At 43.3% G+C, this 18,386-nt stretch overlaps 1 protein-coding gene across 1 annotated transcript; it reads right to left on the bottom strand.

Annotated features, from left to right (window-relative positions):
* Positions 1-16,657: 16,657 nt before the first annotated feature.
* LOC115461947 (olfactory receptor 1019-like) lies at positions 16,658-17,599 on the bottom strand. Its single transcript, XM_030191998.1, has one exon. The coding sequence runs from the start codon at positions 17,597-17,599 to the stop codon at positions 16,658-16,660; it is 942 nt and encodes a 313-aa protein (XP_030047858.1).
* Positions 17,600-18,386: the final 787 nt, after the last annotated feature.

Here is an 18,386-nt window from a genome sequence, read left to right as displayed (position 1 = left end):
TAAGCGTTTAGATCATGGGATTCCATCTCAAGTGACTGGCCATATGGCATGTATGCACTGTCAATGGTGCACATCGACAATTACTGAAAAGAGTTGGACTATTCCTGGCAGAAATAAGACCATCACTACTCGAGCAAACACTACATGTGAAACAGACAATGTGGTGTATGTGATTGTCTTCCCATGTGATTTAGTCTATGTGGGGTGGTCGTCGCGCCCGATAAAACAGAGACTAGCAGAACACAAACTCGTATTCATACTCGTACACTGAGAGCTCCAATGGTACAACACTGGTTAGAAAAGTCTCATATATAGTTAAGAATCATTGATACAGTCTGTATGGGAAGGGAGGGTGGAAACATTGTTAAAATACTCAATTTTAAGGAGCAGCGCTGGATATTTGTTTTAGATACTTTATTTCCACGGGATCTCAATAGCCAATTAGACTGGGGATCCCTTCCTTGATTAAATTATTTACTGTGATTTGAGAGGTTAAATTTGGTAACACTCTGATTGGTGGGAATTGTGGGCAGTACTATTTAAAGTGTTAATTGTGTTGACGCCATCTTGGATTAAAAGTTGGATGATGGTGTCTAGGATAGTAAGTTGGTTTTATAACAAATAATGAAATGCTGGTTAGATAATATTGTAACATTGTAATTTTTTGTAATTTTCTGTATTTATCCTAATTTTTAGTGGACCTGACCCTTACGCAGCTACTGCGAAACATGCCGAATGTTGGCCAGAGGTCCTGGTTGTCACGTCTGTGGCCGTGACCACCCTCATACTTACCCTGTTTCTGGGAGTCAGTGGCTGTGCTGATTTCTGCTTGTCTCTGTGTCTGTCTCTGTCTTAGTTTCTCTCTGGCTCTGTGTGCTGATTGCCTTACTGGACCTCACCTGTGTGGGCTATGCCTCTTCCAAGATGGCTGCTGCCTCCTCTATGCCAGTATCCAAGATGGCTTCTGCTTGTCCTTCCTGTGGGCTCACTTCCTCTGTGTGTCAAGCCTCTGTTTGGAGGCAAGGAACTTCCTGCTTCTGTCCTGCTGGTGGTGACTCATCAGTGAGTTCCTTTAATAGGAAGGCCTGTACTTGCAGTCAGGGCCTTCGCATTGTGTCATTGTCTGGTGTCATGCCCAGAGGCCGACAGGTTAGTTAGTGTGTTGCTGCGCTGCTTCTAAGCCTGTCTTCTGTGTGGGCTTCTTGCCCTTCTGTGTGGGCTTGCCCTTCTGCTTAGTACCTGTGGGCTTCTTGCCCTTCTGTGGGGGGCTTGCCCTTCTGTTTAGTACCTGTGGGCGGCTTGCCCTTCTGTGTGGGCTAGTGCCCTTCGGTTCCCAGTACCTGTGGGCTGCTTGCCCTTCTGCGTGGGCTGCTAGCCTTCTGCCTTTAGTCTGTGTTTGCAGCCTGCCCTACTCCTTGCTTGTATATTCTGTGTGCACATCCTGAACCTGGTATATCCTGTGTGCACATCCTGGCTGCTAGCCTTTTGCCTTTAGTCTGTGTTTAGAGCCTACTGTTCAGCCCTGGTTTCCCCGTCTGTGTTTGCAGCCTGCCCTACTCCCTGCTTGTATATTCTGTGTGCACATCCTGAACCTTGTATATCCTGTGTGCACATCCTGGCTGCTATCCTCCTGCCTTTAGTCTGTGTTTAGAGCAGTGGCGTACCTAGGGTAGTTGACACCCGGGGCCGGTCATTTTTTAACCCCCCCCCCCCCAATCCAGTACTAGGCATGCCGAGAATACAAAACACTCAGGACCTATAGAGCAATTCTACCATACCATAAGCAGTCATTTCTACGAGTCACACAAGGAAAAGGAAAGCATCTTAAACACTACAGTGAGCACTAGAACATCAATTCACCTATTGTAAAACGAAACCAGACAGAATAGTACAGATCGTAGATCCTGCACAGTCAATGTCAACTGAAAGCCATGTTTTTTTCACAAACACAGATACACCCTAATCCACTATAGAATAAGTAATCATAAACTTTCTATTTAGACAAAAATTAAACTGAACCCCCAATGCCAGACTCTGCATACAATGCAACACCACAGAAACAGAAACTGTCCCCTAGTACTGTGCAAAATATAAAGACAGCAGATGTAAATTTGAAAAAAAAACCTAACAAGTACCAATCACCACTTTACAAATTAACAAATAGAAATAAAACAAATATAGAAACTAAAATAATACCATTTTATTGGACTAATACATTTAGCTTTCAGAGGCCAAAACCTCCGTCCTCGGGTCAGTACAGTATAGTGCTGTTACAGTATCCTATCCTGACCTGAGGAAGGGGGTTTTGTTCTCCGAAAGTTAGTCAAAATGTATTAAAATTAGTCCAATAAAAAGATTACCTTATTTATATGTTCTATTATAAACATTTAACACATCTACAATACTTTATCCTAAAGCAAAAAAAATAAAAATATATATTTTATTTACAGTTTGTTGTCTCTGGTTTCTGCTTTCCTCATCTTCTTATCACCGTCTTCCTTCCATCCAGCATCTGTCTTCACTCTCTCTCTGCCATCCAGTGTCTGCCCTCTCTGCCATCCCTTCCATCCACTGCCTGCCCTTTCTCTCTGCCTCTTCAATCCACCATTTGCCCTCCCTCTCCCATCCATCCAGGGTCTGCCCTCCCTCTCGCTCCCCCTTCCATCTAGGATCTGTCCCCCCTCTCTCTCTGCCCCTTTTTTCAGCCCCCAGTTCCAGCCCCCTTCTCCCCTCTGAACACCCCCACCCCAGTCCCCTTTTCCCCTCCCCTTCTCCTGTCTGAGACCCCCACCCCAGTCCCCTTCTCCCCTCCCCTGTCTGAGACCCCCACCCCAGTCCCCTCTCCTCTGAGCACCCCCATCCCAGTCCCCTTCTCCCCTCCCCTTCCCTTCTCCCCTCTGAGATCCCCACCCCAGTCCCCTTCTCCCCTCCCCCTCCCCTGTCTGAGATCCCCACCCCAGTCCCCTTCTCCCCTCCCCTTCTCCCCTCTGAGATCCCCACCCCAGTCCCCTTCTCCCCTCCCCTGTCTGAGACCCCCACCCCAGTCCCCTTCTCCCCTCTGAACACCCCCACCCGAGTCCCTTTTGCCCCTCTCCTTCCCCACCTCAGTCCCGTTAAAACCGGCGAAGCAGCGTCGCAGGCAGCGCCCCTCGTGCCCTGCTTGTAAAAAAAAAATCAAATCTCCTTCCTTCTCCTCGTCTTGATTGGAAGGCCCGAGTCGACGTCAGGACGTCAAGACGAGGAGGAGATAGGAAGGAGATTTGATTTTTTTTTTTTTACAAGCAGGGCACGAGGCGCTGCCTGCGACGCTGCTTTGCCGTTTTTTTAAATGTGCGGCGCTGCGGGAACGGCCACGGGAGGCGGCGGGAGCGGAGCACCCCCCACCCACTGGCACCCGGGGCGGACCGCCCCCACCGCCCCCCCCCTTGGTACGCCACTGGTTTAGAGCCTGCTGTTCAGCCCTGGTTTCCCCGTCTGTGTTTGCAGCCTGCCCTACTCCCTGCTTGTATATTCTGTGTGCACATCCTGAACTTTGTATATCCTGTGTGCACATCCTGGTCCCTGCTTGTTCGTCCTGATTCCTGGTTTTGGCTAGCTAGTGTTATCCGGGTTTCCGCTCTGCCTAGCTGCCATCTTCCCTGTGTGCACATCCTGATCCTTGTATATCCTGTGTGCACATCCTGGTCCCTGCTTGTTCGTCCTGAGTCCTGGTTTTGGCTAGCTAGTGTTATCCGGTTTCCCGCTCTGCCTAGCTACCTTCTGTCCCGTGTGTCTACCTTGTGCCTGTGTGCTTATCCGGATCCCTGCTTATGTATCCTGATTCCTGTATCTGTCTAGCTAGCGTGTATCTTCTGGGGGATTTATCCTGTTACCTGCCTCGACCTAGCTAGTGGGGTTGCCCTGGGGGCATTCCCAGTCTCCCCTTCTTCCTTGCTTGCATGTCTGCCCTAGTCCCTGCTCCTGATAAGCTTCTGTCTGTCTAGTCTGTCTGGTGTGCCTGGCTTAGCGGCTGCGTGCAACGCTTAGTGCAGTCTAGTATTTTTCCCCTGTGTTTCCTAGACCCGAGGTGGGTCCTCTGGATCTTCAGTTCCGGCCTTGCCCTACAAGTCCTGTCGGCCGCCCGCACGCTAAAGCTCAACTCTAGTGGAAAGGTGGCTAAGTACAGGTGAAGCGGTTCCTGTTCTGCCGGTTCAGTTGCCTACGTCCAGTCCAGAGTTCCGGTCCGGTCCTTCTGGACGTCCAGTTCCAAGACGGTCTTGCCTGCCTCTGCCACTCCGCGGCAGGGGCCCAAGGGCTCACAATTCCCAGTGCTGCCTTGAGGACCTGACAGTATGCCAAGGCCCTCGAGAACGCGACACTGGTGTTTACAACTAACTGCTTAATGCTAAGTTTCAAAGAATATAAAAGTTTTCTATTTTTAAAGGAATAAGCTACTAACATTTTTGAGATTTTTTAGATTATTTGAAGATACAATATTTATGCTAATGAACGAACAATGAATAATGAATAAAAGGGAGGACCCATGAAGAGGCAATGGCAAGTTAAGAGCAAGTTGGTCTCTTCACAAATGAATCACTGCCACACAAATTATTCCACTGAGGTCCTTAAATAATAAACGTTAATAATATAGTCTAAATACAATAAATTGTTGGTGGATACAGAAAAAAGAAAGAAAAGCAGAAAAGAAAAAAAGGGAACAAAAAGACTATTTGTGGGTATACCGTGATTTTGAAATATTGCACTGAAAGAGATTATACTGAAAGCATTTGAGACGCTGGGCATTTTTATTTATTTATATTATTTATTTATTGCATTTGTATCCCACATTTTCCTACCTATTTGCAGGCTCAATGTGGCTTACATGGTTATTACTACTACTACTACTATTTAGCATTTCTATAGCGCTACAAGGCGTACGCAACGCTGCACAAACATAGAAGAAAGACAGTCCCTGCTCAAAGAGCTTACAATCTAATAGACAAAAAATAAATAAAGTAAGCAAATCAAATCAATTAATGTGAATGGGAAGGAAGACAGGAGGGTAGGTGGAGGCGAGTGATTACAAGTGGTTACGAGTCAAAAGCAATGTTAAAGAGATGGGCTTTCAGTCTAGATTTAAAGGTGGCCAAGGATGGGGCAAGACGTAGGGGCTCAGGAAGTTTATTCCAGGCGTAGGGTGCAGCGAGACAGAAGGCGCGAAGTCTGGAGTTGGCAGTAGTGGAGAAGGGAACAGATAAGAAGGATTTATCCACGGAGCGGAGTGCACGGGAAGGGGTGTAGGGAAGGACGAGTGTGGAGAGATACTGGGGAGCAGCAGAGTGAGTACATTTATAGGTTAGTAGAAGAAGTTTGAACAGGATGCGAAAACAGATAGGGAGCCAGTGAAGGGTCTTGAGGAGAGGGGTAGTATGAGTAAAGCGACCCTGGCGGAAGATGAGACGGGCAGCAGAGTTTTGAACCAACTGGAGAGGGGAGAGGTGACTAAGTGGGAGGCCAGCAAGAAGCAGATTGCAGTAGTCTAAACGAGAGGTGACAAGGGTGTGGATGAGGGTTTTGGTAGAGTGCTCGGAAAGAAAGGGGCGGATTTTACGGATGTTGTAAAGAAAGAAATGACAGGTCTTGGCAATCTGCTGGATATGAGCAGAGAAGGAGAGAGAAGAGTCAAAGATGACCCCAAGGTTTCGAGCTGAGGAGACAGGGAGAATGAGAGAGCCATTAACAGAAATAGAAAACGGGGGGAGCGGGGAGGTGGGTTTGGGGGGGAAATGAGAAGCTCGGTTTTGGTCATATTTAATTTCAGGTGGCGTTGAGACATCCAGACAGCAATGTCAGACAAGCACGCTGAAACTTTGGTTTGGATGCAAGGTGAGATATCAGGGGTAGAAAAGTAGATTTGGGAGTCATCAGCATAGAGATGGTAGGAAAAGCCATGGGATGAGATTAATGAACCAAGGGAAGAAGTATAGATAGAAAAGAGGAGGGGACCAAGAACAGAACCCTGAGGTATGCTGACAGGCAGAGGGATAGAAGTAGAAGAGGATCCACCAGAGTGAACACTAAAGGTGCGGAGGGAGAGGTAGGAAGAGAACCAGGAAAGGACAGAGCCCTGGAATCCAAGTGAGGACAGGGTATCAAGAAGTATGCTGTGATCGACAGTGTCAAAAGCAGCGGAAAGATCAAGAAGAATGAGGATGGAATATTGACCTCTGGATTTAGCCAGTAATAGGTCATTGGAGACTTTAGTAAGCGCAGTTTCGGTTGAGTGGAGAGGGCGAAAACCAGATTGTAGTGGGTCAAGAATAGCATGTGAGGAGAGAAAATCAAGGCAGTGGCGGTGAACAGCACGCTCAAGTAATTTGGAGAGAAAAGGAAGGAGGGAGATGGGTCGGTAATTAGAGGGACAAGTAGGGTCGAGTGAAGGCTTCTTAAGGAGAGGTGTGACCACAGCATGTTTAAAGGCAGCAGTTATGTTATGTTAACATTGTTATTCCAGGATCTTAAATACAGTAGTATTGTGCATAGTTTAAGTAAGGGAAGAGAGAGGGAGGAAGGGAGAGATTAGGGTAGTTTATAGAAGGTGGGTTTTCATAACTGATTGGATTGGTGAGGTATATTGGTGAGGTTATCTGTTATCGGTTCTCATTGTAGGCTTTGTTAAAGAAGTATGTCTTCAGAGAGATTTGCGGAAGATAGTTATTTCGTTGATTGTCTTCAGGTCTGTAGGTAGTGCATTCCATAACTGCGTGCTCATGTAGGAGAAGGTAGCGGCATGCATCAGCTTGTATTTTAGTCCTTTACAGCTGGGGAAGTGCAGGTTGAGGAATTTGCAGGATGATCTTGTGGCGTTTCACGGGAGATAGGTCTATGAGGTTTAGCATGTAGATTGGGGCGTCTGCGTGAATGATTTTGTGTACAATTGTGCAGATCTTGAACGCAATTCATTCCTTAAGTGGGAGCCAGTGAAGTTTCTCTCTTAAGGGTTTTGCACTTTCATATTTAGTTTTTCCAAGTATGAGTCTGGCGGCAGTATTCTGAGCAGTTTGGAGTTTTTTGATAGTCTGTTCTTTACAGCCAGCGTACAGTACATTGTAGTAGTCCAGATGACTTATTATCATTGATTGTACCAGGGTGCGGAAGATGTATCTCGGGAAGAATGGTTTTACTCTTTTGAGTTTCCACATGGAGTAGACGCTGGGCATTTTTGATTTTATTAGGTACATATACTAAGTGGCATGGGCACTAGATAGCATATACTACTTGCATAGAATTACAGTTGGTAGATGACTTTAATTTCACCAAATGAGCATTTAAGGTGACAGCCACCCCTGAAAAAGAAATAGTACAAGTACTGCATTCAGGGGCCCTTTTAGAAAGGTACATTAGGCTCTACGTGCATGCAGCATTTGCCCAGATGAGACTATTGCCAGGCTACTGTGCCCTCCTGGTGGTAAGTTCAGATTTGGCGCGTGCTGTGATATCCCCCTTCTCACTCAGGATGACCTGGTTCTCAATATGCAAATCATATGCAGATTAGTGTGCTACCCCTTCTCACTCAGGGTGACCTGGTTTCCACTCAGCAAATTAAGCAGGTCTCACCAATTGCATATTTCTCAGGCAACTCTTTATTCCAGCCCCTGGGCACACTTCTTCTAGCTTAACACTTTATGCTTTCATAGATCTTCACCTTGAGCCTCCCCACACAGATACATGGGCTCAGTACTATACCAATACTTTGGGGACTCTCACCCCAGGCTTTGCAGCCTGCTTCTCTCAGTACTTTGGACACACAGTCCCCTCTTTGAACACACAGTTCTAGACACATAGTCTTTTCTTCTTCGGACACACAGTCCCTCTTTGAACACAGTTCTAGACACACAGTCTTTTCTTATTCGGACACACAGTCCCTCCACTGAACACACAGTTCCTATAAGTACTGAGGACACACAGTCAAACACTAATGCTTTAGGGACTTCTTACCCCAGGACTTTCAGCCTGATGATCTCCTTTGGACACCCAGTCCACCCCAAGTCCATCAGGTTAGCCAGTATCTTTCAGGGGCTCTCTCTTCTTCTCCTGCTAGCTCACTTCCCCTCCTTTCACCACTCAGGTGGGGTATAAAGTGGTTAATTAGCTACCCAGGACCCAGCCCATAACCACCTGCACCTGTGGACCTCTCAGGGCTCTCCCCGGTCCTAGTGACCTCCCCCTTCTTCTATCGCCCTCTAGTGGCCTACCCCATATAGGACACCCTCTTACTTATCACAGTGCCCATAATGCTGGATGAATTATTTATTTATTCCCCCCCCCCCCCCCCGCGTGTCGGTTCTGCGGTAATTGGCAGTTGGTGCATACTAACCAGTCACCGCACGTGTAGTGCGTGAGCCCCTACTGCTAGATCAATGGGTTGCATTAAGAGCTCAGACTGGTTTTAGACGTGCGCTGGTTTCAGTTTTACTGCATGCCCTTTTCCCCGTCTCATTATAAAAAAGCCTGGTGTGCGTCCAAAACATGCACCTACACTGCAGAAGGCCACTTTTTACTGCGGCTTAGTAAAAGGACCCCTTAGTGCATTGAAAATGGCCCACCACAGTGGGAACTGAGGAAACAACAGACTCAGATGGTAAAAAAAGAGGGAACCAAAAGATCGTTTAAATTCTTCTCTCTCCGAAATGCAAAAGTGTGTTTGTGTGTGTGTGTGGGGGGGGGGGGGGGGGGGGGCTGTTCTATAGATGAATGTAACCCCAAAATGTGCCAATATTTCAAAATAGTAGACTGCACCAGATTTGCTTTTGGAGAATATGGGAGGACACAAGTAATCCAGTCAGACTGAACCTCTGGACAGGGTAATAATAAATAATTTTGATTTGTCCACCTTACCCTTTTATAGGCTCTCTTGACAATCTTCCAAGGATACCCTGGTTGAAAAAATCTGTCTTACATAACCATGGCTTGTCACTTAAATTCAGCTGTTGAAGAATAAATTCATTTCAATCTCAGAAATTGACTTACAGGAATACTTTCTCTCAACTTTCACGAATGACCACTCTGAAAGTGTAAAAGTGTATTTCTGTCTGTCAGCTTGCGGAACACAGTAAATTGAAACCCCAAATCATCTTTTGAAATCCACAGGTAAAAAGTTGAATTTTGGTAAAATTTTATGACACACTTTAGGTAACTTGCCATTTTTGCTCTTCTTTAAGTATTCCTTTATATTTTTATGGATTATTCCCTGCAGAGTGCTAATGTTTCCCCCTTTACCTCTTGAGGACGTTTTGGGACTCTGTCAGGTACTTGTAATAACTTTGACTGACCACAGTTGGAAACAAGGTGCTGGGCTAAATGGCCTGACCCGGTAGGGGAAATCTTATATTCTTATGAGACCACAGGGGAGAAAAGGGACAACGCAAGAGCAGTACAAAGCTGCCAAGCCAAGTTCACTGCTACCACACCAGCATAATTCAGCAGTACTACTTGTCAGTTGAGAGAAAGGTGAGGAGTTCAGGCAGTTCCCCTGACATTAGTGCTGATAACCTTGTGTACTGTAAAACCTCCAAAGAAGTTGGGAGGAAAAGTAAAAGAGGTTTTTTTTTTCTACCAGGTGGGAAAATGAGGCAGCTACCAAGCCAAGGGAAGCCAGAGAGGACTTCCTACAACTTTTCTTCCCATACAGTGACTCACAAGACCAGAAAAAAAGCAGGGTAGACTGGAACTCTTCTAAAACCTTTTATTAGCCTGCAAGACTATTTGTTGTTCTTATTGGGGGTACACGACTCAAAAACTTTTCAAGTTGTATGATTTCCCATGTCATTATAAGAATATTGATTTTGTTCATAGGTTTTCTTTTGGCATTTTTTCATCACAAAAGCAATGTCGTTAAGAGATCAAACTCTTTCAAAAAATTACAAACTATCCTCTGGGGTCTATATATGGTGCTCAGATTAGTGCACCTAAATTTGTGCTTGCGCCTGAGATGCACATGCAAATTAATTCTTAATCAGTTCAATGCCACCAATAAGTGAGTGCTAATAACCAATTATGGATGTTAATTAGCACTCATAAATATTTTGCATGTGCATCTGGCTGCACGCTATTCTATAAGGCAGTGTACCTAACTCCCATAGATGTATCTCAACAGGGGGAAAGGATATTGGAGGAGCATAGGTGTGTCTGGGGCATTCTAAAAATTTGAGCACATACTTATAGAATGCTGGGTCACTGTGCCTAACTTAGGTGTCAGCATTTGCACCAGGATTCAGCAGGTGTTAATCTGGCAGCCAAACTTAGGCACAAGATTTTTTTCTGGCACCTAATTTTAAGCACCGTTTATAGATTCTGATCCTGGGCACACTACTCAGGAGAATCCTGCTGAAAGATATTATGGTTTTGTGTGACTATGCACTGGAGAAGTATTCATGCTTTCTTTTTTCTTTTTGCAAATAAACTAAATGAAATAACAAACAAATACACCTGCTCAGCAGGTATGTTTGTAAACCTAGAAGTACTTTGTACGTTAACTTACTACTTTTGAGAGATTATTACTCCGAGTACCTGTTTTTGCTGTTTGCTCAAAAGTCTTTAGGGGGCTTGGCCCTTGTAATGTATTAGCTAAAATTAATGGATGTGATTTCTTTGCTTTTGTATTGTTTCTCAAAACCTAATAAAGACTTCTATAAATTTAAAAAAAAATTAAGATGTATTCCAAAAGCCTTCTACAAACAAGATTCCTATTTCACAGCATTACTGTTGGGAGAAAGATACTAAGCATCTAGGGATCACTCCAGAAGATCAATATCAAGTGCATACCGGGGTTGGTGAAAATAATGACCTTCAAGATTTATCTGCAGTATTGGAAAATTCACTCTTAGATGTTACAACTAGAGCCGCTTTGCTGGTATCATTTGTGTTTGAGCAGTATTTAAGTGATGTTTTGAGGCTAGTTTTTAAGAACTCACACTCATTCTTTTGTGTTCAAAGACAATAGCTCTATCCTGATGTTACTAGATCTACGGAAGGATTTCCTGAAGAAATTAGATCCTTGAGGGCTTCTTTTCTGTTAGCATTCCCATGTAAATGTAGGTGTAAAGTATGTTTTCATTGCACCTGAACAACTGAGATCCTTTTTGGACTTGAAAAAGTTATCCAGAACTGGAGGATCATCGTAGATGGTTGATTGTAATTGAGTTTGTGAGTTATTAGGCTGGGACTTTTCTTATTCTTCTGTTGCTGTGAAGATCTTATCTATTTGACCACTCCCCCTCTCTTTTTCTTATTTAGTGGTCTAAGGAAGGGTTGATATCATCAATAATGTTTTTAAAATAATTTTTCTTGCTACTTTTTCTTTGTCTTTGATGGCATTGCCCTGTGGGCTTCTTTTACAAAGCTGTGCTTGCGATTTGTGTGTGGTAAATGAGAGAAAGAACCAGGCACACCCATTAAAGGGGGGCCGACCACAACCGGGCTGAAGGCCAGCGAAGACAGAAGTGTGGGGGAGGGTACAGGGAGGGCCTAACTAGAGAGCAGAGGTAGTAGTGGGAGGGAAACAAGGGGTAGCAAGGGGAGGGGGCAGGAAAGAAGGGGAGGAGCAAGGGAGGAGGAGAGAGGAATTTGAACTGCACAGGAAGTCCTTTTGAATTTGGAAGCAGGAGAAGAGCAACGCCCACCCACCCACCCACTTGAGAGGCAAGATTTGTCGCAGCGAGGCGTTAGACTACAATGTTTACGCACAGCCAGCAATGGGTACACAGCAGCTTGACACATAACAGTTACAAGTTTGGGGTAACTACTGCTGCAGAAAGAGTTGTGTGGAAAATTATCAAGTTGATGCAAATGGTAGGCTTGCATGTGAGCAGCCTTGTTATAAGGAAACAACGTGTATACAGCTTGTCTCCTGGCTTGGGCGGCCGGGAGGCCTAGAACGTCATTTTGTAAATGTGGTAGGTGCCTCCTTCAACGGGAGACACCAAGTGACGTCGGGTGCTTGGAAAACAGCACAGGGGGCCACAGGGGCTTGGTACGGCTTGGCCTGTGGCCCAGAATATGCAACTACGTGTAGAAGCTGTGTACCCGGGTAGAAATGCATGCTGGCATAATGATTAGTAGAAGATGTAATGTAATTTGTTTAAGTTGTAACAATTTTGATGTTCCTGGCTGCGGCCAAAATAAATCCAATTCTATCGAAGATACGGCTTGTAGTGTGGTATTGAAGGGGGCGGGGGTTGATACGTCTGAGTGTGTGCCGAATGCCCGAGTTGAGCCCATTTCAATTCCTATAGGCTTCCTCTCATTTACCACACAGGAATCGCTAGTGCAACATTGTAAAAGAAGCCCTGTATTACTTTCAACAAGTGTATGTGCTTGTTAATTAAAGTTGAAAATCATGAAATTAAAAAAGAAACTGATACTACCTATACAGTATCAGATAAATAGTGGATGAGGTTTTGGACAGATCTACAAGAGTGTTTCATTAAGGCAACCTCTTCTTCCTAACTCATAGAATGGTAGGGACGCCAATGAAAATGGTAAAATGAAAGCACCAGGGGACCATACATGTTGGTTTGTAAGTTGATATTATTACCTGTATGCTTTATTATTGGTTCAATTTAAAAAGTTATAGATTTACGGAAAATATTTCAATTTCTGGTTTTGTTTTGTCCTTACAAGTTATAATCTCATTCTCAGTTGCACTTCCAGAGTCCACTCTGGCACCTATAAATCATTCTAGATTTGTTATTGGTCTTGGTATTAATATTTATGTTGAATAACTGGGAGGGTAACTCAGCATTTATAACATCATCCTGTTGGATTATAGTTACTTTTAAACCTAGATATGATCTTATTGTCTTAGAGTGTGCAAGTAATCTGGCTGCTGTATGTAGATTATGGAAGCCATTAAGGGCCAGATTCAGTAAATGGCACAGAAACTTAGGCTCTATATATAGAATAGTGTTTAGTGTGGATCCCGCTCCTGTTGGGCACCAGACTTATGCCTGCTAAAACCTTGTATAAATGCTGGCATCCAAGTTAGGTACGCTGAGGCAGTTTTATGTAATTTTGCACACATCTTGACATGCCCAAGGCCTCTCCTCCTTTTGAGAAATGCACCATAGGAATTAGGCATGATGCCTTTAGAATAGAGTGCAACCAGATACATGCACACATTTTAATGAATGCCAATTAACATCAATAATTGGTTGATAGCATCCAATTATTTTCATGATTAAGAGCTCATTATTCAATTTATTTCTGTGTACATTCCAGAAGCTTGCCCCAAGTTGGGCACGTGTCGAAGACTGAATTCTGTTCAGCTCTTCCTGTCATCTGACTGTTGCTATGATTGCTGAATGAGCAATGTTCAGCTTCTTTGCTGTTGATTTTATTGGTATCTTTTCTTTGTAGAGAATTCAGTCTGTGCAAGTTTCCCATGTACCATGCGGTGAATCAAACCAAACCAAGTACACCAACACCCCTGTTTACAAAGCCTTATAGCAATGCGTCACAGCCCATCCAAAGGGCGGCTTAGAAAACGGGGGCAAAAATGACGTTGTATAGATGCCTTATATATTTATTTTGTTGCACTTTGTTTCTTTAACACAACAAAATTTTTACTCAACTCAAAATCAAATTTTAATGGATCTAATTCTTTGTTGCAGTCAAGATAATCCAATAACACTAATGCAGTGTTCTAAGAGATCATCAGACCTTTAATATCACTATCCTGCTTATAATCGAACGAGAAAAATGCCCAAGTTCCGACCTAAATCGGGAGATGGACGTTTATCTCACAAAAACGAATAACGCGGTATAATCGAAAGCCAAACTTGGACGTTTTCAACTGCACTCCATCGCGGAAGCGTACAAAGTTGACGGGTGAAGGCGGAACTGGGGCATGGTTATCACCCGAACAGAGATGGGCGCCTTTCGCCAATAATAGAAAAAAAGTATGCTTTTGTAGCTAGAATTTAGGGCACTTTTCCTGGACCCTGTTTTTTCACGAATAAGGCCCCAAAAAGTGCCCTAAATGACCAGATTACCCCCAGAGGGAATCGGGGATGACCTCCCCTGACTCCCCCAGTGGTCACTAACCCCCTCCCACCACAAAAAAATGATGTTTCACAACTTTTTATTTTCACCATCAAATGTCATACCCACCTCCCTGGCAGCAGTATGCAGGTCCCTGGAGCAGTTGTTAGGGGGTGCAGTGGACTTCAGGCAGGTGGACCCAGGCCCATCCCCCCCTACCTGTTACAATTGTGCTGCTTAATGCTTATTAGTCGTCCAACCCCCCCAAACCCACTGTACCCACATGTAGGTGCCCCCTTCACCCCTTAGGGCTATAGTAATGGTGTAGACTTGTGGGCAGTGGGTTTTGAGGGGGATTTGGGGGGCTCAACACACAAGGGAAGGGTGCTATGCACCTGGGAGCTCTTTTACCTTTTTTTTTTGTTTTTGTAAAAGTGCCCCCTAGGGTGCCCAGTTGGTGTCCTGGCATGTGAGGGGGACCAGTGCACTACGAATCCTGGCCCCTCCCACGAACAAATGCCTTGGATTTATTCATTTTTGAGCTGGGCGCTTTCATTTTCCATTATCGCTGAAAAGCAAAAACGACCAGCTCACAAATTGTCGAATAAAACATGGAAGTCTATTTTTTGCGAAAATACGGTTCGGTCCGCCCCTTCACGGACCCGTTCTCGAAGATAAACACTCATGGAGATAGATGTTTTCGTTCGATTATGCCCCTCTCTGACTGCTATCTATTCTTACACTGACAAGTTTGATTATACACATATTTTTCATACTGCAATCTAAAATCAAACATGCAATTAGGACCCCCCCAATGTTTAACTTCTAAGTGAGATTTAGTAAAAATATGGGTAAAACTATTTTAAAAATATTTAGCCCAAAACAAAGAATAAACAAATATAGCCCAAAGTAGCCCAAAACATTAGTAAACAAGAATACAGGATGATACAGTTGAAAACTGCTTTGTTGAAAACTGCTTTGTTGCAAATGTTTAGCCATAAAGTGTAAGTTCCAGTGATATATGAGTAACTTACAGTATACAATTGAACAAAAAAGTGAATCTTTGTGTGACATATTATTGCCGATCGAACGGCTCCTGTGACTCAATGCTCTTTAATTCATTGAGGACACTACGGTTAGAAACTTGGCTACATTATTCTTTGTTGTTAAACAGCTGTACATCACAACAAAGATCTACTTGATCCCTGAGGCAGGCCAATTGTGCTGAAACACGCCCGTGTCGAAACACCTTTTAGCTGTTACCAACAAAGACTGGTTGATATCCTCCTGGTTTCTACCACACTTTTTTGTTCGATTTTCACGGTAACGTGAGGTCTGTTCCTCCTTTTCGCATGTCTAACTTACAGTATACTACAAGTTATGCAGATAATTGTGATCTCCATCCAGACATTGCCTATGTGTACACCCACCGGCAAACTATGGGCCCCTTTTACCAAGCTGTGGCAAAAGGGGGCCGGCACTGGCATCGGTTCTTGTTTTACATACGCACCAAGGCCCCTTTTTACCGCAGCTTGTAAAAGGAAAGTCTTGCTTTCCTACAGGAAATTGCTGGGTGGCAAGTAAAGCACTTGCTGCGTGGCCATTTCGGTGGGGACCCCTTACCGCCACCCATTGAGGTGGCGGTAAGGGCTTCCACTTTAGCCTAGCAGTAACTAGGCAGCTCATGGCACTACCCAATTACTGCTGGGTACACTCTGGCCCTACAAAAATAAATAAATTTTTGTAGCGCCAGAAATAATATCAGAACCTTCAGTGCCTTTACCATGGCCTCAGAAAATTCCTTTAATGCAGAGTTTAAAAAAAAATAATAATTTCCTGATTTCTATAAGTAAATTACATTGACACTTTTCTTTTGCTAAAGATTGGAACTCAATGAATATTAAGCTATGAAGCCAGATATTTTATAGGCTTTACTTGTAAGAGTAAAAAATCTGATACTGTAAGTTTACAGAAAGATACAGGATGGACCTCTAGACCTACCAATGCTCACTAGGAGTGAGACAGAAGACATTCAAAAAATAATAATTTGGTTTAAAAGCTTTTATTTAACATCAATGCATGATACAAGCCATTAAAATATCAAAAAGCTGAGAAAAGTATTAACAATGATATGAAAATGAACTAAAATTTTGTCTGTGCATATTCATAGAAGAGACCTAAGACAGAGCTCATCTGTGTACTCCTAGTAGACATGTTAATGTGCGCCAAGCTGCCTCCCACCCAGATTCTAATATCTGTTTATATCTTTTATTCACAACACAGTTAGGTGCTTTTGAACCTTTCTTTGTTGCTTGCTATGATTAATATCCCTTAGAACCATTTATTTTGCTAACATTCACTATCATTTGATGACCCTTAATCCTAGTATTTTATGAGAGGGAAAATTGGAAGTTAAGGGCCTCTTTTACAAAGCTGCTCTACCGATTCTCAGTACGGCAAAAGAAGGGAAGCCTGTTCAATTCCTATGGACTACTCTCATTTACCATGTGGGAATACCTAGCACGGCTTTGTAAAAGAGACTCTAAGTGCCTTCCATTTCTCTATTATTTTGAGATAGAAGTCAAAATAAAAAAGATTTCATATTCCTTCCTTAGTCAATGTTTGCCCTTTGGAAGAATCAATCTTTTCTCTGTAGAGCTCTCCTCAAAGCCGTCTTAACAGCTGTCTTAACATCCTTGTTCCTCAGGCTGTAAATGAATGGGTTGAGCATGGGGGACAGCACAGTGTACACCACACTGGCAATCTTGTCCTTTTCCATGGAATAGCTGGAAGAAGGTCTGAAATACATGAACAATATTGACCCATAGAAGAGTGTTACAACAATGAAATGGGAAGAGCAAGTAGAGAAGGTCTTGTGCCTTCCACCAGTTGAATGCATTTTCAGAATGGTTTTGATGATGTAGATGTAAGAGATCAAGATGATTAGGAAAGGTCCCATTACTACCATTGGGGCTTCTGTGAAGATCACCAGCTCATTGATGGAGGTTTCTTTACAGGAGAGCTGTAACAGTGGTGTGAGGTCACAAAAGAAGTGCTGGATCTTATTGGACTTACAGAATGGGAGACGGAATGCCAACAGTGTGTGCAACAAAGCATGCATAATGCTAATGATCACAGAAGTAAACAACATGCTAAGACAGGCCTTCTTGTTCATTATTGTGATATAATGCAGAGGATTACATATGGCAACATAACGGTCATAGGCCATAATAGACAAGAGTATACATTCTTCTATAACAAAAACTATGAAAAAATAAAGTTGGGTAAAACAGTTGGAGAAAGAGATGGTCTTCTTGTCAGAGATGAGGTTGCTTAACATTTTGGGTACAGTGACTGAAGTGAGACACATATCCACAGAAGACAAGACACAGAGAAATAAATACATGGGTGTATGGAACTGGGAGTTCCCAGTAATAACTGAGATCATGGTTCCATTCCCCAGCAGATTGATCGAGTACATGGCCAGGAACACTACAAAGAGTACATTGTTTAGCTCTTCATGGTCTGTGGGTCCCTCAAGAACAAATTCTGTTATTGTAGTCTCATTCCTCCATTCCATTTCTATTCCCTTTCTATGAAAACATTCATCAAAGAGAAATGTGTCAGGATTTCAGAGACATGAGTAAACCTGTTTCCAAGGTCTCAGTTGATATAATACTCCACTAGCTGAAGAATATAGTTCGGAGAAAGTATGAAAATGTCTGGAAAGAAAGGTGAAAGAAAACCACATGTTTTACTATTTCTCACTTGCTCAAGAGAATATAGCTAAACACACCATATCACACACTGCCAACAATCATATCTATAATGAGCAGTTTCCAAAATGAACTAGTTAGCTAGATCAAAGTGCCTCAAAATTTCCCCATTGGAACAGCTAAATAGAGTAGCCAGATATATTTCAGCCAGTCAAAAATTGGCCATTGACCATCAGATTTATGCTTGTAGATGCCAATGATAAAGCAAATTCTAATAAATAGACCATAGTGTATTTATATATATGTGGGGACTAGATTATACGTAAACTATATAGAGTGTCCCAAACAATCATTCTTCACCAATTATTATCATACTTAATGCAGCAAAATATTTAACATTTTTTAAGGGGCCCATCAGATGTTATAGCAACTCACACCATAGGGAACTTTCTGTTCCTTTTTCAGTTGAGGAAGAAAAAATGGTTGTGGTGCAGATCTTCATCGGATCACCCTTCAAATTTTTTAAAAATATATATAATAGTGCTTTTTTCTTTAGCAAAAATATTCTCTGGTGCAATAAAAAATAGATATCATAAATGTGCATAATAGCTCAGCACTTACCTTAAAGAATGGCAGCAATTTCAATTCGCA

Source organism: Microcaecilia unicolor, chromosome 2 (assembly GCF_901765095.1).
Source record: "Microcaecilia unicolor chromosome 2, aMicUni1.1, whole genome shotgun sequence".
NCBI classification, from domain to species: domain Eukaryota; kingdom Metazoa; phylum Chordata; class Amphibia; order Gymnophiona; family Siphonopidae; genus Microcaecilia; species Microcaecilia unicolor.
This window is presented reverse-complemented; position numbering and strand designations above follow the sequence as displayed.

What these genes read in the sequence shown, in the direction of transcription:
- LOC115461947 (XM_030191998.1), bottom strand. Translation starts at nt 17,599, where the DNA reads ATGGAATGGAGGAATGAGACTACAATAACAGAATTTGTTCTTGAGGGA.